The sequence below is a fragment of the Dryas octopetala genome, chromosome 4 (genome assembly GCF_963921425.1).
Source record: "Dryas octopetala chromosome 4, drDryOcto1.1, whole genome shotgun sequence".
NCBI classification, from domain to species: domain Eukaryota; kingdom Viridiplantae; phylum Streptophyta; class Magnoliopsida; order Rosales; family Rosaceae; genus Dryas; species Dryas octopetala.
This window is the reverse complement of record NC_141369.1, coordinates 22477202-22498199: the sequence shown is the minus strand read 5'-3', so window position 1 is coordinate 22498199 and position 20998 is coordinate 22477202. Positions and strand designations below refer to the sequence as shown.

Below are 20998 nucleotides of genomic sequence, written 5' to 3'. Positions count from 1 at the left end.
CACAGGGAGTCCCTATAATTGGGAGTTGCAGTGACGCGCTAAGAGCGAGAGTTGTGGAGGGACTTCACATTTGGATTTAATCAATAAAATAATGTTTTTTTTTTTTTTCCCCTTGGAAGGCCAAACCCTCCTTGAATGTGGAAACCAGTGTTGTTTGTACAATAAAAACAACTACTGCTTCCCAATGGGCAGTAGTACCTTGAGAGAGAAAAAGAAAACCAAGCGGCCCCCATTTTCTCCAAACTCATCCCACTTAAATACCCACAAAACCTTGCCCTCTTTCATAATCCAAAAACCAACTTCATTTCTACTCCCAAAACCCAAACCCATCTCTCTCTCTCTCTCTCTCTCTCTCTCTCTCTCTCTCTCTCTCTTTTCTTTTCTTACCCCCAAGTTTTGAAGAAGAAGCAAAAATGCGGATGAGCTGTAATGGATGCCGAATACTCCGCAAAGGTTGCAGTGAGAACTGTAGTATAAGACCCTGTTTGCAATGGATTAAGAGCCCTGAGTCTCAGGCAAACGCCACCGTTTTCCTCGCCAAGTTTTACGGCCGTGCTGGCCTCATGAACCTCATCAACACCGGCCCCGAACACCTCCGTCCTGGTTAGTATACTATTCGCTTCTACCCAGTCAAGATTTGCTTGCATGCATTTCTATTTTCCCGAGAAACAAACAGAAACTGAAGCTAATAAAACTTAATTTGTGTTTGGTGTTACAGCGATTTTCCGATCATTGCTATACGAGGCATGCGGGCGGATTGTGAATCCGATTTACGGGTCAGTTGGGTTGCTGTGGTCCGGTAGCTGGCAGCTATGCCAAGCCGCCGTAGAGGCCGTACTCAAGGGCCAGCCGATCACGCCGATTACCTCCGAAGCCGCGGCGAGTGGCCACGGCCCGCCTCTCAAGGCCTACGACATTCGCCACGTGTCCAAGGACGAGAACTCGGCCGCGTCCAACGATCCACACAAGGCCAAGACTCGGTACCGGTTCAAGAGGTCCGTGCTGAAGCCCAAGCCCAGCAAGCCCGGCTTGGCTTCTTCCGGTGACGACTCGGCGGCTCGCTCTGAGGAGTTCAACCGGTCGACGAGTCATGAGTCGTCGCTGAGTCACCAGTCCGAGGCTGCTGCCAACGTGGATGGGGAAAGCAAAGAGACGGAGAGCATGGTCTCCTCCGAGACGGCCCAGGCATCTCTGTTCCGAGCCGAGCCGGAGTCGTTGGCGCACAAGAGAATCGGCGCCGTTCAGGACGGCGAGCTGGCTTTGGAGCTGACCCTCGGCTTTGAGCCGTCGTCATCGTCACGTGCGCACCACGTGGTTCCTGTTAAGAAAAGGAGGATCCAGGCCTCTGGGTTTGGCGGCGTGTCATCGGCTAATGACGGCGCGTGTAAGATGGAGCTGGGCCTGGCTTGAGCGGTGGCCCACTGCCCCAGAAAAAAAAGAACAAGTAAAAAAAAGGTTCAGTTTTGACGCGGCTCAGATCGGCTCTTTGTTTTCGGTGGAAGAGATCATCACCCTTTGTTTTTGTTATTTATTTGAGTTGTTTTTGTTTTTACTTTTTACCCTTTGTGAAGCGAGATGTACAATTGTACAAATATGGTTGGAATTTGCTATTTGCAATTTTGCATATACAGGGGAATGGTAAATTAACAGAGGGAAAAAAAATCTTAATCTTTGTGCTTAAACGACGCCTAGTGAATTAACACAGTGAGTAGTAGTACAGCAGTGGTGGGGTTTAAATGAAGCCTATTTTGTCAGAATTTGCTTGTATGAGTAATGTCATTGCCCATTTGCCCATTTACCCTTTTGCTTTGATTGCACACATTGCGCATGCAAAGGTTTTTTTTGTAATGAACAATACGTGGGTCACCTCACTCTCTTTAAATTATAATTTTTACTTATTTTACCTTTTTCAAAATATCGATGTATAATCGAAATCGTTTATTTTTTAGATGGTATATTAAATATTATTTTTATAAAAAATTAAATGAATAGGAAATTATTTGTGTTTATTAGTTTGATTTTTTATAGAGATAATTTTTAATATATTATCTAAAAAATAAATAATTATAATTATGCGCCGACATTGATAAAATCATAATAAAATCATAATTTGAGAAAATGAGATACCTATCCAATGGTGACTCAAGTTTTTTTGTAATTGTCTTGTTTTTAGGTGGGGTTGGGTTGCCAAAAAGAAGGATAAGGATAAACAAGAAAATTCACTTATAAATTATAATCTTTGTTGTGTGTATATTTTGTTTTTAGGCATAATGACATTACTCATGAAAATGATGTGAAAACTGGATATGTCCAGAATGATAGACTGGTTTACACAAATTTCTATGTGGGGCAGGCCCACCTACACATTCAAAAGCCCAGCCTACTTTTCAGACTCTAGCCCCTATAGAACAATTTATTGTAAATCATAATATCTGCAACCCATCATTATAAAAGAACAAATTGTTCTACACAAATTCTGATAAAACTTGTTTAAATCTGTATTACATAGAAAATTTCAATAAATGTCTTTTCAAGACTGGATATATGAAACAGTAAAATTGAAGAGAAAGATCACTAAGCTAGTGATTCTACACAGTGCATACAGCTAGCTGGCCCTGTGCTACCCTAAAGTTGCTGATTGCTGCAATGAGGCTTGTTTTGGAGACGCTCTCTCTTGAGAGCCATGAATTTAGCTGCAATATCATCATAGTCTGGCAACTTGGGGTGGACATGGGTGGGATATGGGAAGGGGAATGAATTGGACCTCTGAAAGTCATCTTTGTGATTGTCTTTAGCTCTTTCTGGTGGCATTGTCACAGTTCTGACATAAGGAGGCACCATCTCTTTTCTTGTCCGAGGACTAGTCACCTTTGGATAGGAAGAACCAAAAGAGGCACGCCTGCATTGAAAACTGGATTCTTCCACTATTTCTTTGAACACTTTGTTCTGTTGGTGATCTGGGTATGTGAATACATTGTACACCATAGCTCCATTGCCACAGCTCCTCGTCCTTGGTTCCTTTGGCACCACTTCCCATTCCATTCCCTTATTCAACTCTCGATTGTTCCAAAAGCAGTGGTGTTGGAAAAACCCATCACACAAACCTTTTTGTTCATGACCAGGAGTTGTAAATCCATCACAATCATCTTTGTCATTGCCAGTGCAAAAAGAACATGGATGTTCAAGGCTGCAGCCACAGCTTAATCTCTTTGGATCATATCTGCACTTACATGACAAAATGTTAGCTCCCATTTCCATGTGGAAGGGTTGCCTCAGACTCTTCTCTGCAAAATATGATCTTTCAACCCCTACCAAAGTTTTCTTCTGATGCTTTCTGTGGTGGAGAGGTCTATGCTCCTGAGTTTGAGTGCTCTGGCATGGCTCACCATAGTAACTTAGACAATCAATATCCTTCATACATTGATCTTCCAGAAACATTGTTCTCTTCCTTGGTCTTTTCCCAGATCCCTTCCAACTTCTCCTTGAGCTTTTTGTGCCTGAATTCTCACTCGATGTTTCACAATCATCCACATAACTGTGATCAAAACTGTTTTCAAGATTCTCCTTCTTGGGTAGGATAGATTTGAACTTGAAAATTCTTTGGTCCTGGGAGTCTCCATCTCTTGTTTTGGAAGACTGAACCTCTTCTATGTCATCAAGGTAAACAACTATTTCTCCGTCTCTTGTTGTACCAAGGCTCTCACCTTCTTCAGTACCCGGACTAGTTACATTTGGAGAACCCACTTCAGCATAATTCTCTTCATTCTGTGGGTTATCATGCATTGAAATCTCTGATATAGTTGGTCCAGCTAGCCGAGCTACTGAAGAACCAGCAGAAGTACTAGATATGTTAGGATCTCCATCTATGACTTCTCTTTCTATCTCTTCAACATTTAAAATTTGCATTTCAGATCTTTCATAATAAGTCTCAGCATTTGTATCCAATACTTGATGTCCACTAATTTCCTTCACCTGAGCAGCATGATGGAATTAAGGACTTGAGTTTAAGTTTAGTAAAAGATAAATAAGATCATAAACATGTCGAATTATATTGATGGAAGGATGCAATTACCCTGTGCTGCCATTCGGCATAGTATTCGATTGCTAAAACCTCTGGTTTCAGGCAGCAATTCATTGCTATTTCACTGACCAATCTATGCTTCATATCATCTGTTACTAACTTCAGGGAAAGTTTTTCTTTTACCTGTAGTTTTGGATTTGTTAGTTCACATTCATGTATCAGTCATGAAACCCTTATAAAATAAACAGAAACACTCCTTGGAAATTTGTGGAAAAATGTTGTAACACTTGCCTACCTGACAGTTTACAAGGTTCCCCGGGAATAGCTCAAGTGCAGCCATTACAAATTTCTGCCCGTAACGTTCTCCGAAGAGCTTCCTGATCACCCTAAGCTCAGGGAGATCTCCACATCTTGCAGAAGCATATACAAGACTTGAAACTGCTTCGTTTATGTCATTTGGGAAGTCCCTAAAACCATTAAATCACAGCAGCATAGTGTTAATTAAGATCACAATAAAGGAAAACAAAAAAAAATTAAGAAAATATATCAGATAGTTTGATGTATGTAGTTGCTGGGAAGAAGACTTATAGGCAATGTAGGGCATACTTGTGTCTTCGGATATAAGAAAGGTGGACGAGGATGAATTCACAAAATTGGTCCAACAATTCATACACTGCCACTATGCATTCATCTTTGATTATCTGCTCAACCTGAAAAGAAACAACAATGATGTTGATATTACAGGCACAGAAAGTTCTTCAACTTTTGGGAATAAAATGGCAACATCAAGTTACTGTCCAGAGGAATTAATGGCATAAAGAAGAAAGAAAGCAAAAACAACATTAGCCCACATGACTATGATAAGAAATCAAGATGTACCAGAATCCAGTATGCAGTTTTGTGGAGATAATTAGTTCAAGATGACATGATCAGCTATCTGATTATAAGGTTCATTATCCACATATTTTCTGGAAGTACTTGTAGTCTCTCAACTTTCCACCATAAATTGCTTGAAAAAAAAAAAAAAAAAACAGAGAACCATGTACAAAATTGTATTAAATATGAACGAGGTTGCTTAGCAATACCAAAAAGTTCAGGACAAAATTCCATATGAGCATAATTTGGACTAACCCAGCAGCCAAATTAGTTCAATTAACTAAAGTAACTAGAATTCATGACTAATTAAAATCAGAAAACAGAGGAGGTGTCATGGGAGAGCTTGATTATTTAACACAAGGTAATAAATTCATTGATCATGAGGCTTCAAACTGTGCCATACCCAATGGCCCCCAAAAAAAAAAAAAACTGTGCCATACCCTGTTGAACGCTTTGTCTTCATGGCCATTTTTGATCAGCTCCGCCACGTCTTCGCGTAATTGCCTCGCAATTGTGCACCTCTTGTTCTTCAGCAACTTGAGCCGGCACTGGACCTGTTTGATCAGTTTCTTGCTGCAACAGAGAGACCATGCACATGCAAGACAGCTTATTGGTTTATACGAACAACGACGATTGATTTCCATTAAAATCAACCTCAAAAATCCGAACTTTTCTATTCACTTACCACTTTGAAGCTTTGCGCCACCCGAACAAGAGGTCAAACATGTCTAGAATTGAAGACCGAGTTCTGGGTTGTCTCTGTTTTGAAGAAAGAAGAAGAAAATGGTACAAGGAACACCAACTTAATTTGCAGCTAAAGCTTGAGCTTTAGCTTGTGAGAGTTGATGGGAGGAGGAAAAAGGTGAAGGGCAGAAGTAGCAGAAGCAGTAACCTCCATGACAGTTGGGTTCACTTTAGAGGGTGTTGCATATTTAGGAGGAGTGGGTTTGAAAAAGTGTTGAGATGGAGAGAGAGTGGGAGAGTGTGAGGCACGAGACAGTTGTTGGTTTCCTTGAAAAACTGCTTCCACTCGCTGGTTTTGGGACACTTGTAAGGCTGATATGAGATCTTCATCAAGAGCAAAGGACATGGGGCTGAAATTAATGACTTTTTTTTTTTTTTTTTGCTGTTGAGCTGAAATTTATGACTTTGATGATTGTGTTTAAAAGGATAAAGGATCGATTTTGATCATTGAAGAGACAATCTAGGCGAAAAAAAAAATTAATAATTATAATTGATGACTCAAAGAATTTAGACAAAATGAGAAACAAAAGGGAATATAGAAGTTTCTTGGTCATTGACTTTCTTGTGGATTATGAATTTATGACCATGAGGTCCATGAATCAATTAGAACGGGAAAAAATCATAAGATTTAATGGCTAGCAATTAGGCGTTACAAATGGGTTATGAAATTTAATATTAGAAAGTTTATATAAAGATTCCTCATTTTATATAATGATGACAGTACAAAGGAAATTTCGTTCTTTAAATGGCATGTTTCATTTCTTTTAATATTAGTTTCGTTAAAATGATTAGAAGTTGAATAAACTTGAAAGAAAAAATTGTTAAACTGATAGATTGGTGATTAGTGCATATAAAAAGATTTAAGGCATAGTATGAAAGATGATTAATCCAATAGGTCTCCTTTGGTTTTGGACCACTACAATTGACCCTTGTAATTTGCATAAGATGGACATGATTGTATTAGTCCTAATTAATTTTGTATAGAACCTTAACACACACGCACTGATCGACACTACTGAACCCCCACCTGCTCATTCCCCTCCTTTGTCGGATAAAAGTGGAAAAAGTCACCAAACAAATGGCTGCGTGGTTGGTATTCTTTCAGTCAAAGGAATAGGTAATCAAACCCGCCCCCCCCTCTCTCTCTCTCTCTCTCTCTCTCTCTCACACACACACACACACACACACACATTGACATTCATATACAAACCTTATGTATATTGGGCTGGTGACCAACTAACTGATGGCACAGGCATGCTGATGCTGCACATAGCATGCAATCAAGTCTGATAAAGGTAAAGCTCTCTAATGATGATGACCAATTATAGGAAAAACAAAACTCTCACAACATTCCCTTATAATCTTTCTCTTATGCTAATCATTAGTGTTGCAAAGTGGCCCAACCATCTCCCATTTGTTATTGAGGGAGTGTTTTTTTTTTTTTTTCTCTAGTATATATTAAAAATTCCTTCCAGATGATCCCTTGTATTTATTCTTCTGAGAGTTTACTCCCTCACATTAGCCATTCAGTCCCAAGTAATAACTTAACTATTTAGATTTAAGAGAGCCTTATCTTCTTCTATGTCCCATATTTTTATTGGATGAATGTTGGAGAAAAGTTTAAAGAGAGAGAAATGGTAGGTGTATTTTCCATTTCAAAGCAAGTACAAATCCCATCTTTAATGTCCGTAAACAACCTTTACCAGCATGTGTATTAATTAGTATTTTTGGGTATCACTTGTTATGCACGCTTCTGTTTCTTATTGCAGTAGATTTTTATATGAATTGTGGCCTATGGGGGGAATCAAAGAACTACTAAAAACTCAAAATATTAAATACGGATTTGAATAAAAAATCATAAATGAAAGAAAAGTGAGATATGCCCTTTGGAGAGATGCCAAGGAGTAACTATTAAATGTTAGGACAGTTTGGTTAATCTGATTTGCTTTAATGGTACCATGTCTAAGACAGTTTGGTGACACTTCAAAGAAAGTTAGGACATAATGGAACTGATTAATTGAAATACAATTTCGCTCCAATTATGATTGCCATAGAATTAACACGATTCTGATTGATTTAAGTAATACTCCTGTAAACTATAGATTACAGTGGAGTGGCACTCTACATTTTGAAGAGTTGTGTGATCATACAAAAGTGGTACCTGATATATGCTTGCTGCTACAGCCTCTGAACATCAATAGTTCTGAGCTTGAGCAAGCTATACTGCTTAGTATGGGGTATGGTATTGGTAATATACAGTTAATCAATGTAGCAAAGCGCTGAGTTCACTCCTCCCGGGGATCAGTCTCTATTTCATGGGCTAATTCTTTGGTCAACTCATCTGCTCGATCATCTTGTCCACCAGCAAAGCTATAGACACGAAATGCAAACTGAAAAGCCCTCCAAAGCATCTTTGTATGTGCTTTTGCTTGGCCTGGTTTTCTTGACCCACTTCCTGCACTGGTTGCTGCTTTTGCCTCTCTCCGTTCCTAGAGCACAAGTCATTCAGCTCAATATATACAGACTCTAAGATTCTTTTTTATGTAACCTATATATGAATTGTGTAAGCTAAGTAGTAAATGCAGGCAATGCTACCTTTAGAGCCAACTCCATACAGCTTGAAGAAACATCCACCATGGATTCCTTAAGTCGAACCAAAATAGTAAAATCAAAATGAATATTGTGGCTTTGGAACCGCTTGGAGTCTTCATCTTTGCTTCTTTCCAATGCATCCACTTCCCCCTTGATCTGTTAGTGACAAATTTATTTGGTTAGTCATGAAAATGTGCAAGTAATGCATGAACTTTCATGTTTCTTTTTGTCAGCCCAAAGAGTTGTTACCTTGTTGAAGTAGCACTCAACCTTGTCAAGGAGCTGGCCTAAAGGAAGCTCTACTTTCCAATTTTTCAGGTTGGTTAGTGTTCCTTCAAATTTTAAATGCAGAGCTGCTGCAGTCCTCAATGATTCGAGCTTCTTCGTGGGGAAACCTTCAAACCTCGCGAGCACCTGCATTACAAGATATTGAGAATGTTATGATAGGTACAGAGTCCTAAATTTACATTGAACAATGCATGTCAAATTTCTAACCTGGGTCTCATCAGTCAGTTTCTCCAGGTGTTGTTCCACATATTTATGGAACTCAATGAGCTCATCCATGTCCTTTGTTTTGAAGGAATTGATGGCAGCTTTAACCTCCATGATTGATTTTGAATGTTTCTCAACATCCTCCTCAATCTGTTGGAAATATGCTGATCTGAAACACCAAAATTGGAAATCAGTTGCAAGCAATTAAGAGGATATCCATCTTCTTCTTCTGCATTCTGTAGTATAGGTAGTGGAAACCAAACCTTCTTGCCATCTCTGCTAGTGCATCAGCCATTCCTTGTTTTCCCCCAGAGGATCCTCCAATCTGAGATTTTCTCCCATGTGATTGTTTACCATTTAAACCAGAGCCTTCCACCTTTCCTTTCAGTACCCGATATAGGCTTCCCATGTGGGATGATCTCTTCAATTTGGTAGTTGCTTTCTTTGGGCGCAGGGCCTTTGTAACTCCTAGTGGAGGAGGAGGAGGTGGTGCTACCCCCTTTGCCAATGGCATTGGAGGCACTGGCACTGGTACTGATACTTTGGAAGGTGGAATAGGCAGTGGAGGAGCGGCTGCATTTGCGTTTATAGGTGGTGATGGAAGAGCTGGTGTTATAGTTTGAAGTGTATTGGACAGTGGAGATGGAGATGGTGGTGGTGCCTTGCTTCCTTCAGGGGTCACATTTGAATCACAATTTGGAATAATGGGTAAATTATCCACAGCTTTGGAATCATTTAGTCCCTGATCATGACTTTTTGTAACTGGTGTATCTTCAGCAACATCTTCAATTAGTTCACCTAGTTCATCATCTATCTTGCTTATCGCTTTCGTGGGGCTGGAACCTTGACCAGATAAACGAGGAGGAGACGTGTTGGTTGACAGGCACTTCAAGCTGCTAGGCTGCAAATTCCCCAGTGCCTGAAGCCTGAGAGGCAAAAGATGTGGCCGAGAGTAAGACATAGCAAAAGTGAGCTCCGGAGGGATTGAATTCGGGGAATCAGGAGAAGGACATGTGTTTTTATGGTCAGAATAGGATTCACTTAATATGTCCCCAGTAATGGAGCCCTCTGTCTTGTCCTCCTCATTGTTCTCATCTTCATCCATCACATCAAACATTTCTTTTGCTATATCAGTTATGTCTTTGAGCTTTGCCACCACTCTTCCACCTTCAATACAATAGAATTACTGCTTTCAATCAGACAGTGCTACAACTTATGTACCCTTTACTGAAACAATTAAAGATACTTTACCGAGTTGCTCCAGAGTGAGGTTCTCCAAGCAATCTTCTGCATTGTCTCCCAAATTTGTTATCCACCTGTGATTCTTGGCCCACGAATCTTGTACCGATCTCAAAGCCTTGTGAAGGTGGACTAGTCCCTATGATCATGTTGTTTTTATATCTTAATTACTACATTTACATCTAACAATTAAATTAAATGATCATCTTTAGTGTTAATTCTTAAGGTGAATGAACCTGATGTATAGAAATTTCTTCCATTTCAGGAGTGAGTCTGCAGGGAACAACTTTGGGGTACAACTTGTGGAGATCCTCTACAGTTCCCATGATCAACTGTGAGAAGTTGAAACACATAACTAATGGCTTTTGAGGACATGAATTCAATTTGGGATGCAACAACTCTTGTCATACTGCTTGATTAATTAAGGAATGTAAATAGGAGCACATACCTCATGGATGGGGATTGAACCATTACAAGGAGGAAGATCAATGACATCTCTAAAGGTTAGTATCTTCTTCCTGAGCTGGATCATCAACATCAAATTTTCTTTCCATCCAGATGACTTGTCTTTCATCTTGCCTTCCACTTCCCCTGAGATTTTGGTCACAGCTGAGCTTTTTGCCTGCAAGAGTGGATGATATATAATATGGTGAAGTCTAGTCTCATATGTGTAGAAACCATGATTTACAGCTGAATTAGTCTGAGTTTTTCCCAACACTTATGAAAATCCCATTACTTCACAGTTCATGAACATGTGATTAAAATTAGAGTTGTAATTAAAAGCTTATATATATATATATATACTACTAATTTATATCGATAAGGAGAATTAGATCAACTTGTTTATTCTATCCATATTCATACCTGAAGATATCCACTTGAATTGCCGTGGGACAACAATGATGCTGCAGCAGCAGTTCTTCTAGCTCCCATATAACCCATATCAAAATTCCAATATATATATATATATATGATGTTACTAAATTATTGAACTTGGTTGCAGATATGGAACTAGGATTCTAAATAAGAACAAATTAAGGAAAGCAAAACATAATTGACATTGGGGTTTAACGCTATTGAAAGAAATGGAGAGACAAGTCGATCACAAGCCCAAGTTTGGTTCGTAGCTAAGTAGATACTTATATTTAGAAGGCCAAACCGCGTGGGCTTACTTACTGGTTGCCCTTGCCCGGGAGGCATGTTGTTGTTACATCTTGTTTGATAGCACTGTGGTTAATTAATTAGTAATTAGAGCATGCATATCCCCAACAACCATTTTGGAACTGATGGGTCCAAAGATTGCCATTTGGGCGATGGAGCATTGATCTCTAATCTCTACCATAACATAGCAAACCCCCATTGTAGTTATATCTCGACGGAGGAAGAGGAATTAGGAAAAAGACTTCATCCCTTCCAAATGCAAAAGAAAAATATCATTGTAATTATAAGGCAAGGGAAACCAAGTTGGATTGAATATACGTAAACAAATAAATTTACTATTCTAATAATGTATGTATATATATATATATATGGGTTAAATGTTAATAATTGAATCCAATACTTGTGCAGATGCCACGTAGGGTACTTTCATTATGGAAAATTTGAAAAATTATTATAGTTTGATGAAATTTCTTGATTTTTGTTTTCGTCTTGAGTCATTTAATCTGCGTCATCTATTATATGGCCCATATTATTTTTAAAAAATTTAATAAGAAATGTAAAAATAAAGTGAGTGAAAAAATAACCACTCTTAAATAAAAAATGGCTAGTTTTCAAAATTAATTTTCCTTTCACTATAATGGGTTATGACTAAGGAATGAAATTTCGCCAAAAATTTCACTTTTTTGGATCACCGAGATTTTATCACATACCCAACCATTTTTGGTAATTGTTTCGGTGAAATTTCAGAAATTTCGGCTGGGTTTGGGGGAAAAGGGGCTATGAGAGGCTGGGTTTGGGGGGAGAGGGGCGGGGAGGGGCTGGGTGAGGGGGGGTGTGTCGAAGAAGGGCTGGGTTGGTAGGAGAAAGGCAGGGGGGCTGGTGCTTGGTGGGGAAGAAGAAGAGAGAGAGTCATGGGCAAGGAGGAAAAGGAAGGAAAAGAGAGAGAAGACTGTGAAGAGAAAGAGAGAGAGTCACGAGTAGGAGGAAGAGGAAGGAAAAAAAAAACTTATTGTGAGCTTGTCTGGGTGATGAAGAGATGAAGGAGTGAAGGACAAAGCTTTTACATTAAATCCTCACTGCAGAGAAGAAAACAAAAACTAGGATTGTTATATAATTATATATGATGCATGTCCAAGACTTCAAGGTTAAAAGGAAAAGGAAAGAAAGAAAAAAAAAATAGAGGAAAAAACAAAGAAAAATCTTTAGGGTTGATTGGGGTTTAAGGCCTTTGGGCAATTGGAAAGAAAAAAAAAAGATTTGGGGTTTCGTATAATTGTTTTTAAACCTTAAACCCTAATACACTTTTATATAAAAAATAATTAAAAATACCTTAAAAGGCCTAAACCCTAATATCTTATATCATATGGTCTATATCCTAAAAAATCTATAGTATATAAGGTTTAGTGCATATATTATAGAGTAAAAAGAGTATTAGGATATATAGAGTATATAGGGTTTAGTATTAGGGTTAGTCTATAGATTATAGAGTACAAAAAATATACTGATTTCATTTATTCATTATACTAATTTTGTTTAACAGTATTTGTCTCCAACGCACATTATATTTATCTTATATCACATGAAACCTATTATATAATTTGATTTATTCAATGTTTTTTTATTAATATAGTAGATAATATGTTAAATAAACATATGGTCAAGTTTTATTCAAAATTTTTTCGTATTTTAATAGTAATTTATGTCATTTTTGTCTAATTTTGTTGAAATCAAAATTTTAATCGAAATTTCTACAAAAATTTTCGTCAAAATTTTCATCAAAAATTTCTTCGAAACCAAAATTTTACTCCCTGGTTATGAAAAATAAATAGCAATTTGGGCTTCCAGGAGTTGGTGGATCCATTGAGTTGTGTTTGGCTCATCTTCAGCAGGACAGGGCTGGTCTGTCTGTCCAGGCAAGCGTAATTGTTTAGTTGTTTGTTTTTCGGCTTAGGCCCCCATTTTATGCAGAAGAAAAGTATGTCGTTTTGCGTAGGTGTATTTCTTGGTTCGAAATCGTTAATTGTTTAAAATTTACATCCAATTTAATATAAATTGAACTGTATATTTTCCAGGCCAAAAAAAAAAAGAACTGTGTATTTTACAATTCAATTCAATCCGATATGACTATATGAGATATTAGAATCCAATTAATTCATTAAACACTTAATTGGATGCTGGATTTCTTAATGGAGGAAAAAAGTTATTATCAAATCAAATACGATGTCAAATTGTATTGGCTAAGATTCTAGCCAAGCAAATCCAAAATAGTATATTCTGATTTCAAATTTTCAACATGATGAATTTATAATTAGCCTTGGCCAAAACAAAAAAATTATAATTCGCATCTCTCCTTCACAAACACAAACAACATAAAATTAACCCAACAAGGATCAGTTTTCAGTTTCTTTTTTTTCTTTTTCTTTTTTTAATTAGAAACGTTTATAATTTTTTTTTTTTTTCCATATATGAATTAACCATGTACAAAAGGATTTGAAATGAAATGTTTTCCTTCGTTGATATGCAATTGGATACATAATGATTAAAAACAAAATTTCTAAAGTGCATGTGCATGACTGCCCAGATGCAATGTTCGTAATTTGTATACATTTGAAAAAGTGAAACAACTTTGCGTAAAGAACCACATTAACCCTGCAATTAATTATCCCTCTGTAGAAACTAATTAATTAATTAAGCAGCAAAGTAATAGCAGCTGCGCCTAAAAAAAAGCTGAGGGGTTTATATCTTTATTATCAATTGTGAAGCTTAGTGCATATTTAGGGTTTGAAATCTCCGCTTTCTTTCCCGGCGCCAGATTTTTGACGTCCATGGTGCAGTTTACATTAACCATGATCCCGGGCTTCGGCATCTCCCATTTCTCGATCCTTATCCTCGCCGGCACCTTTATCGCGACGAGCAGAGGGACCTTGTCGCTCTTGAGCTTCTCCACCAGCGAGTCCCAGACGGAGCCGCCCATGTCGTCCTTCTTGGTGTCCCCTTTTATCTCGATTTTGATCATCGAGATGTTATCCGTGGGCTGCTTGAACTCCGGGACCTTTCCGGAGCAAATCTTGACCCCCGAGAACAAGACGTCGATGGAGTCGTCGTTGGAGTCACTATTCCCGTACAAGAGGGTGAGGTGCTTGTTGGGGTTGTCGGCTTTCACGGTGATGATGAAGTCGGCCTGGAGTTTCATCTCGGAGGTGAGGTTGAAGTTGTTTACGTCAAAGCCGTCGATGATGTAGTTGGGGGACTTAGGGTTTACTATCACCCATGAGACGACGAAGGTGGTGAGAATTGCCACTAGGGTTATGAAGATGCAGCAGAAGCAGTAGTAGCACCACTTCATGCAGCTGCACCCGCTTCTTTTGGAACCGGGGTAGCGAGGGACGTTCCGGCCATAAGGACCTCCCGGCGGGTAGTGAGGGTGAGGAGGGGGACCAGAATGCATGGTGGATCGATTGATCGAATTAGTTTTCAATCGATTGATGATAATATATATGATTATTGATCATCAAGGCCACGTATAAGAATGAGTACGTACTTTTAACTCTTAATAATTAATTTGCGTGCGTGCATGCATTATGGCATAGACAATTTGGAGATCGAAGAAGAAAGAGATTAGGCTTTCCTTTCTTCTTCTTCTTCTTCGATCTGATGATGGATAAGCTGAATTATGGACCCGGGGGTGGACGTGCATGTGGGATTGATTTGGGAGGTGATAGTTGATTTCAATTGGTGTTAAGGACTTAATTTGTTATATAATGTGTGGATATCGTCAGACATTAATTAATTGACTACCTACTATTGGCCTGAGGGTGTTGTAATTGTATGTCAAACCGGGTTTTGTGGGTTTCAGACCAACTACAATATTGACTCATTTTGCCCAAATTTCTAATTTTGGCTCAATGTTATCCCCTAAATTTACTGCTTAATTGATACACCCGTTTTCATAACTTCAATATTTATAAATGAATTACAACAATACTAGACTCAGCTATTAAATTTGCTAGCTCATCAAATAATGCTAATACAAATGTCCAATTTTAACTTATTATTATCTAATAGACAAAATTTAATAAACAAATCTACTAATATAAAAGTACTAACTTTAATTAATAAAGAAATAACCAAGAATTCCACGCCATTAAAAAATAAGGTACAATTAATTGCCAATTAGTCTCCAATCTTTTGTTCATCGCAAGGGCAACAATTACAAAGTTATCTACTTTGATTTTTCGATTCAAGATAAGAGTTCAACTCTTGCGCACTTTTTACTAACAACAGTAACAAGTACATAATGCTAGCAGTATAGTGCTAATTAATTTTCACATTTACGGCAAGAGTTGAACTCTCTTCCACAAGAAGATCCGAAAGCTCGGATTCGCAAGAAAGACGAGAGCAGCTTGGCGGCTGCCGTCTTAACCTTAGCAGCCACTTTCTTGAGCCTCCTACAGCTCGACCGTTGCAACTTCTGATCCGCCGACGCAAACTTATAGGAGTTGAGGAATATCTGCCGCCGTTGCTTGGCCCGGTCCTCTCTAGTCCTCAAAGGACTAATAATATCCGCCGCCACCGCCGCCTTCTTATGCTTAAACGACAATGATCTCCGCCGCTGGCCCCCACTATCATGCCTACTCCTGCTGTTTTGATCACTTCTCATCACTCGATCTAACGGTTCATAACCATCCAACCGCCGGCTCAATCTCGCCGTGGTGTTTCGGACTAGACCGTTCATGGCTCGATCTGCTTGATTAATTACTAAGAGCTGGAGAAGATTTTTGGCTTGCTAATTACTTGCAGCTTACTTGCTCTTATGTATAAGGTATAAATATATGTATATAATAAGTAGAGAATTTTTTATTTTTTTTTTTCTTTTGCACGTTTTCTTATTCGTTGGCATGGATTGAAAGTTTTAGAGTAGTCGTTGACCGATATTTCATTCTTGAAATCTTTTCGTTCTTGGCTGGCGCCCCACGGCCCACATGTCTTGGCCTTTGGCAACTGGCAAGTAGTACGTGGTACTTGACCAGCAAGTCAAATGACCAACATCCTTATTTATTTATTTTTTTTCAGATAATCTTTGGAAGGAATAAAACAAATATTAGATAATTAGAGCAAGCGATCCACTTTTAAAGGTTAAGTACAAGCACGCATCAAGGAACAAAAAATTATTTTTGCATCCGAATTACCTGATTCTTGAAGCTCCCACTTCTTGACCATTGACCAATTATAGTATTTATAGTCAGTATGTATTGGAATTCGATAATTTTCAAGTAAAATATCAAAAGTCTCTAGAAGGGGAAGCATAGTATAATATAATATACGAGCCGTACAAGTGCATGATTACAAATTTGTAGATCGATAATTATTGTATAGATTATTTCGTGTTCATCAATGTGGAAAAAATGGGGATAAAAAAGTCTGACTAGCTGTGACCCAAACCTCTCTCTGGCTCTGTAAAACCGTGCACATACAATGGACTAGGGAACTATGACATCAAAAAAATTGGACTTACATCACTAGTTTCTTTGTATGTCCAAGCGTTGTTAATAATATTCTATTTAAGTTTAGAATTCCTCAATCTTGAATTTGCTTACTATAGGATTGCTAAAATTAGACAAAAAGAGAAGGAAACTGCCCATGACTGGTTATTCCCATCTTGTTCAGGTTAATTATAGGGCAACAATTTTTTGTCTAACCTATAATTGGGTTTGAAAATAATGGTAGTATATATACTATATATGGGTGACAATAGTGCTGCTATATATATGTTTGTCTCTGTGCGAAGTTAGTGCTTCTATGAAGTTGAAGTAAAATTTTTATTTCTTAAAAAAATAAAAGAAATTGCGAACAAATTGATAAATATATTTCTAAATCCTTAATTCTTTTTTTTTTTTTTTTGCTATTTCTTAACTAATTTTTTTTTACCAACAAAAAGCTATAGATCTTACAATTAATACTATATACAGATCTCATGTAGAAAAGTTGAGAAAATAATTGAAAAAAGAAGAGACCATACAACATTTTATTAACTGCTTCATACTTTAAAGGGAAAAAGTCAAAAGTCAAAAAATAAAAAATAAATTAATGAATGTTATCAAGATTCAAGATGTATCGTTTCCAATCCGGCCAGTCTCCCATCAGACACTTTCAGACTCTCAGGAGTCAACCGGACTTGAGAAGAGGATCGACCACCAAATTCTAAAGCTATGCCAGGCTTTTAGCTAGTTTAATACCTTTGTATGGGTTTGGAAAGATTTATTTACAGGTCAATGTTTGGTTAAAGCAAGGGATTAACATTTGAGAGGGTTAAGGTGGGTCTTTGGAGAGTTAAGTAAGCATCCAATGCTTCCTATCATGATTTTACACTGTAAAATAAAAATAATAAAGAAAATAATCAAGGTGAATAGCATTCTCTTACCAACAAAAGTAATAAGTTGATCATAAAAAGAAGTAAATTATACTAATTATATATATAAATCCAAACGCCTTACTTTGTTGTCAGTTTTCTGTTTTTCTTTTCACCATATGATTTTGAACTTTTGATCAACGCAAAATGTTTAAAAAAAGAAAAAATTGTAACTGGCTAGTTAAAAAGAGTTAAATTAATTATTGGTTTCTTGAGGAAAAACCATGCTGACACATGTAAGCAAGGAGGAAAAACCAAGGGACCTGGATCCTCTGCCAGGCAAACTGTACCAGGCAATGTGCCTGACTTGTAATCCCAGTCCTTGAATAATATCTAATGGCTGAGATTTTGCCACATTTCTAAATTACTTCTTTTCCATTAAATAATATTAAAAAATTGAAAATAAGAAAAACAAAAACCCATCAGGCCAACCCATCCCACCGCACCACCTCCCCAGTACGGCAGACCCACCTCCTCCCCTTTCTTTCTCTCTCTCTCTCTCTCTCTCTCTCTCTCTCTCTCTCTCTTTCTCCAGATCGCAATCCACATATCTTGATGGTGTAGGGCTTTTTCTTGTTGAAATTTTCCCACGCATTTCTTTTCTAAAACCCACTTCTTCAGTTTTTCTCCCTTTCTTGAATCTTCAATTTCATGAATGTGATGTATAATAAAGTAATAATGATATTAAACAATAAACACCACTGCTTTGCAGATATTAAGATGAACCTTTTTTTTTTTTTTTTTTTCAGCCACCATGCCCACATAAATTCAGAACTTCTCTGGATGTATTTAAGAGGTTGAGTATAGAAGAAGTGGTTTTTAGACCCAGGGGATCCGCTTACACCAGCGCCGTGCTGGGATAGAGAAAGAAAGGGGAGGAGGAGGGTGGTACAGTGGGCTGGGCTGGGATCATGGTTTTTGGGTTTTCTTATTTTTTTATCTTTTTATTTTTTAATATTAATTTATTGAAAAGAGATCATTTAGAAATATGGTAAGATCTCAGCCATTAGATATTATTGAAGGGCTGGGATTAAAAGTCAGGCACATTGCCTGGTACAGTTTGCCTGGCAGAGGATCCAGGTCCAAAACCAAGGACGTTCTTTTTTTTGTTTTTTTGGCCAGGGGCCAAGGACATTCTTTAAGATGGCTCAAACATTTGCGATTCGAGTTTCTACTTCTAGAAAGATGGTACCTACATAAAGTTTTTTATTTTCCTCTTTTACCCTTTTGTTTTAGTTTCAAAGAAACCCCCTTCCTCATTAGACCCCTTAAATCTCAAAACCCACCTAAAGAGGGTCAGCGAAGGATAACAGAGTAGCTTAAGTTCATGACCACATGTAGTCATGTAGCTGCAGGTAGCAAATAGCAAACGGACATTATTAATGGCAGTCACAACTTACGGACCCTCATGGGTAGTACCAGCTAGTTTAATTTATTAGCTTTAAGCTAGCCTTCAAAGTTTCCTTTAGAAAATACATTAATTAATACACACAGGTCGCATTTATGGCTACGTGTGTTGGCCAAAATCAGCTGGGTCAGTCAGACTAGCTGGTTCACGTAAAAGAAGCACACTGCACACTATATATTAATTCAGTAAATTCTTCCGCCATAATATTATCAATATAGGTTCACCTTTGTTCCATGGAACCAAAAAAAAGCAAAGCTTGAGTCCTGTGACTATCTGTGAGGATGCATGCAATCTTGTCTTTCATGTGACCAAATACTCCCACACTCTTGCCTGTGATTTGCTTCAATACTTTCTTCTTCGCTTCTTTCCCCCATCCCCTTATATATATATATATATATATATTCATCCGCTAGCTTCAACCTTTTACCATTAGGTCCATTACTCTCAATCTCTATCTAGCTTGCATAATTAAGCTTACTTACTCATCAATTAAGGAAAAAGCCATGAAGGGTTATTTTTGTGTGGCTGCAATTCTCCTTGTTCTGCTTTTAGTCCCAGCTGCAATGTCCTCTAGGCACATACCTCGGCCTCATTCACGTATGACATATCTCGATTGATTCTTTTGTTAATGATTTAGTGTTTATATCTCAAACAACGTCATTCTGATGATTATCATTCTGACAATTAAATGTTTTAACATTTTTCGGATGATTATCATGCTCATGTTAAATATTAATTGCAGGCCATCATGGGAGGCATCTGCAACATTCGTCATCAACATCAGTAGTGGTTGTACCAAAGGCAAAAGATGAGGGTGTAGTGGGCAAACCAGGTCAAGGTGTACAATATTTCTACTGGGAAGGAAGGGCAATTAAGGGAATTAGGGGGCCAGATACACTGCAAGTGGCAGGGTCGAGCTTACCAGATTGTTCCCATGCATGTGGATCATGCACACCATGTAGGCTGGTGATGGTGAGCTTTGTGTGCGCAACAATAGCAGAGGCCGAGACATGCCCTATGGCTTACAAGTGCATGTGCAATAACAAGTCTTACCCTGTTCCTTAATTACTCACTTCTTCATCATCAATGGTTCAATGTCAATTCATCAATTAGTGTAACATGTACGCACCAACAGTGTTGGTCCCCTGTCTCTTTCTTTCTTTCTTTTTGGACCCTCCGATATTTTCTTTGCTAGCTAGGTAGAGATTGCTCCTAATGTGCAGTCAGAGAGTTTTTGTACTACTATATGGTTAATTTTGTGAAATTGATTGTCAAAGTCCTGGTTTTGGTAGCTTACAATGTATAATGTCCATACTTTTGTCCACACACAAGTGAATTCATGAACCACTTTACACCACGCATGGCCCATGGATACTGGGCCTGGCCCAGCATGGTAGAATGACGCTGTAATAAGATATGGGGATAACAGGGGTTTAATGTTAAGGATAAACTCATTTATCTCTGCACTTTCTAGACTAATAGGGGTATCCAAACTCAAATTTTAAAGGAGTTTAATGAATTTTAAAATCCTTAGAATCCATCAAAATTCAAAAGAATTGGGTGGAATTCTCATAGAATTTGTTATGTATAAAAAATGCATTAAAATGCATTAAAATCCATCCAAATCCATTAAAATCATTCACTTAATGAAATCTATGATTTTTTGAGGATACATGGATTTCATTAAAATCCATTAAAATCTGAGTTGAGGACACCTAAATTTCATTAGAATCCATTAAAATCTAAGTTGTGGACACCTAAATTTCATTGGATTTTTAAAATTCAATAAAATATAATTTGGGAACACCTCCCTAAATCAACCCATTTCAAAATAAATACAAGAAGGAATGGTTAACATAGGTGATGACTCGGATGATATCATATATCTAACAGTATATACTTGGTCTATATACAAACAAAATTACCAAAAATAATGCTATTTATATCATGTCAAACTGACCACCTAACTGACAAAATTACGAATCGCAACAAAAAATAGGATGGAATTAGGAGCCCAGTAAGATCTATTATCAGAAAAATCAAAACAGAGGGCCAG

General features: G+C 37.8%; 6 protein-coding genes across 6 annotated transcripts; 2 read left to right on the top strand and 4 right to left on the bottom strand.

Annotated features, from left to right (window-relative positions):
- The first annotated feature begins 316 nt into the window (after positions 1 to 316).
- Positions 317 to 1617, top strand: LOC147288313 (LOB domain-containing protein 41-like). Its single transcript, XM_086240477.1, has 2 exons — positions 317 to 603; positions 719 to 1617. Exons 1-2 carry the CDS (start codon positions 414 to 416, stop codon positions 1408 to 1410), a joined length of 882 nt encoding a protein of 293 aa, XP_086096603.1. The 5' UTR covers positions 317 to 413; the 3' UTR covers positions 1411 to 1617.
- An 822-nt stretch (positions 1618 to 2439) lies between these two features.
- LOC147288312 (Ist1p) lies at positions 2440 to 5938 on the bottom strand. Its single transcript, XM_086241599.1, has 6 exons — positions 5583 to 5938; positions 5338 to 5470; positions 4628 to 4731; positions 4317 to 4488; positions 4073 to 4204; positions 2440 to 3972 (listed from the first exon to the last, which is right to left on the bottom strand). Exons 1-6 carry the CDS (start codon positions 5621 to 5623, stop codon positions 2626 to 2628), a joined length of 1929 nt encoding a protein of 642 aa, XP_086097725.1. The 5' UTR covers positions 5624 to 5938; the 3' UTR covers positions 2440 to 2625.
- Positions 5939 to 7926: 1988 nt separating this feature from the next.
- Positions 7927 to 10906, bottom strand: LOC147288311 (uncharacterized). The gene is made up of 9 exons (XM_086241004.1): positions 10829 to 10906; positions 10413 to 10586; positions 10201 to 10296; positions 9977 to 10103; positions 8989 to 9892; positions 8729 to 8894; positions 8483 to 8647; positions 8237 to 8389; positions 7927 to 8130 (listed from the first exon to the last, which is right to left on the bottom strand). Exons 1-9 carry the CDS (start codon positions 10904 to 10906, stop codon positions 7927 to 7929), a joined length of 2067 nt encoding a protein of 688 aa, XP_086097130.1.
- A 2935-nt stretch (positions 10907 to 13841) lies between these two features.
- On the bottom strand, positions 13842 to 14573 carry LOC147288310 (NDR1/HIN1-like protein 13). Its single transcript, XM_086241003.1, has one exon. The coding sequence runs from the start codon at positions 14571 to 14573 to the stop codon at positions 13842 to 13844; it is 732 nt and encodes a 243-aa protein (XP_086097129.1).
- A 641-nt stretch (positions 14574 to 15214) lies between these two features.
- LOC147288309 (uncharacterized) lies at positions 15215 to 15922 on the bottom strand. The gene has a single exon (XM_086241668.1). The coding sequence runs from the start codon at positions 15858 to 15860 to the stop codon at positions 15444 to 15446; it is 417 nt and encodes a 138-aa protein (XP_086097794.1). The 5' UTR covers positions 15861 to 15922; the 3' UTR covers positions 15215 to 15443.
- A 3463-nt stretch (positions 15923 to 19385) lies between these two features.
- On the top strand, positions 19386 to 20212 carry EPF1 (epidermal patterning factor 1). Its single transcript, XM_086242459.1, has 2 exons — positions 19386 to 19539; positions 19685 to 20212. Exons 1-2 carry the CDS (start codon positions 19446 to 19448, stop codon positions 20005 to 20007), a joined length of 417 nt encoding a protein of 138 aa, XP_086098585.1. The 5' UTR covers positions 19386 to 19445; the 3' UTR covers positions 20008 to 20212.
- The last annotated feature ends 786 nt before the right edge of the window (positions 20213 to 20998 follow it).

Bases quoted from the DNA above. Each gene is read 5' to 3' on its own strand.
- LOC147288312 (XM_086241599.1), bottom strand. From the start codon at position 5,623: ATGTTTGACCTCTTGTTCGGGTGGCGCAAAGCTTCAAAGTG. The intron at 5,471-5,582 runs GTAAGTGAATAG...TCTCTGTTGCAG, and splicing joins TGGCGCAAAGCTTCAAAGTG to CAAGAAACTGATCAAACAGG. The intron at 4,732-5,337 runs GTATGGCACAGT...GTTTCTTTTCAG, and splicing joins AAGACAAAGCGTTCAACAGG to GTTGAGCAGATAATCAAAGA.
- LOC147288309 (XM_086241668.1), bottom strand. From the start codon at position 15,860: ATGAACGGTCTAGTCCGAAACACCACGGCGAGATTGAGCCGGCGGTTG.
- LOC147288313 (XM_086240477.1), top strand. From the start codon at position 414: ATGCGGATGAGCTGTAATGGATGCCGAATACTCCGCAAAGGTTGCAGT. The intron at 604-718 runs GTTAGTATACTA...TTGGTGTTACAG, and splicing joins CCCCGAACACCTCCGTCCTG to CGATTTTCCGATCATTGCTA.
- LOC147288310 (XM_086241003.1), bottom strand. From the start codon at position 14,573: ATGCATTCTGGTCCCCCTCCTCACCCTCACTACCCGCCGGGAGGTCCT.
- LOC147288311 (XM_086241004.1), bottom strand. From the start codon at position 10,906: ATGGGTTATATGGGAGCTAGAAGAACTGCTGCTGCAGCATCATTGTTG. The intron at 8,895-8,988 runs GTTTGGTTTCCA...TTGGTGTTTCAG, and splicing joins CTAGCAGAGATGGCAAGAAG to ATCAGCATATTTCCAACAGA. The intron at 8,648-8,728 runs GTTAGAAATTTG...CTTGTAATGCAG, and splicing joins AACTGACTGATGAGACCCAG to GTGCTCGCGAGGTTTGAAGG.
- EPF1 (XM_086242459.1), top strand. From the start codon at position 19,446: ATGAAGGGTTATTTTTGTGTGGCTGCAATTCTCCTTGTTCTGCTTTTA. The intron at 19,540-19,684 runs GTATGACATATC...TATTAATTGCAG, and splicing joins CATACCTCGGCCTCATTCAC to GCCATCATGGGAGGCATCTG.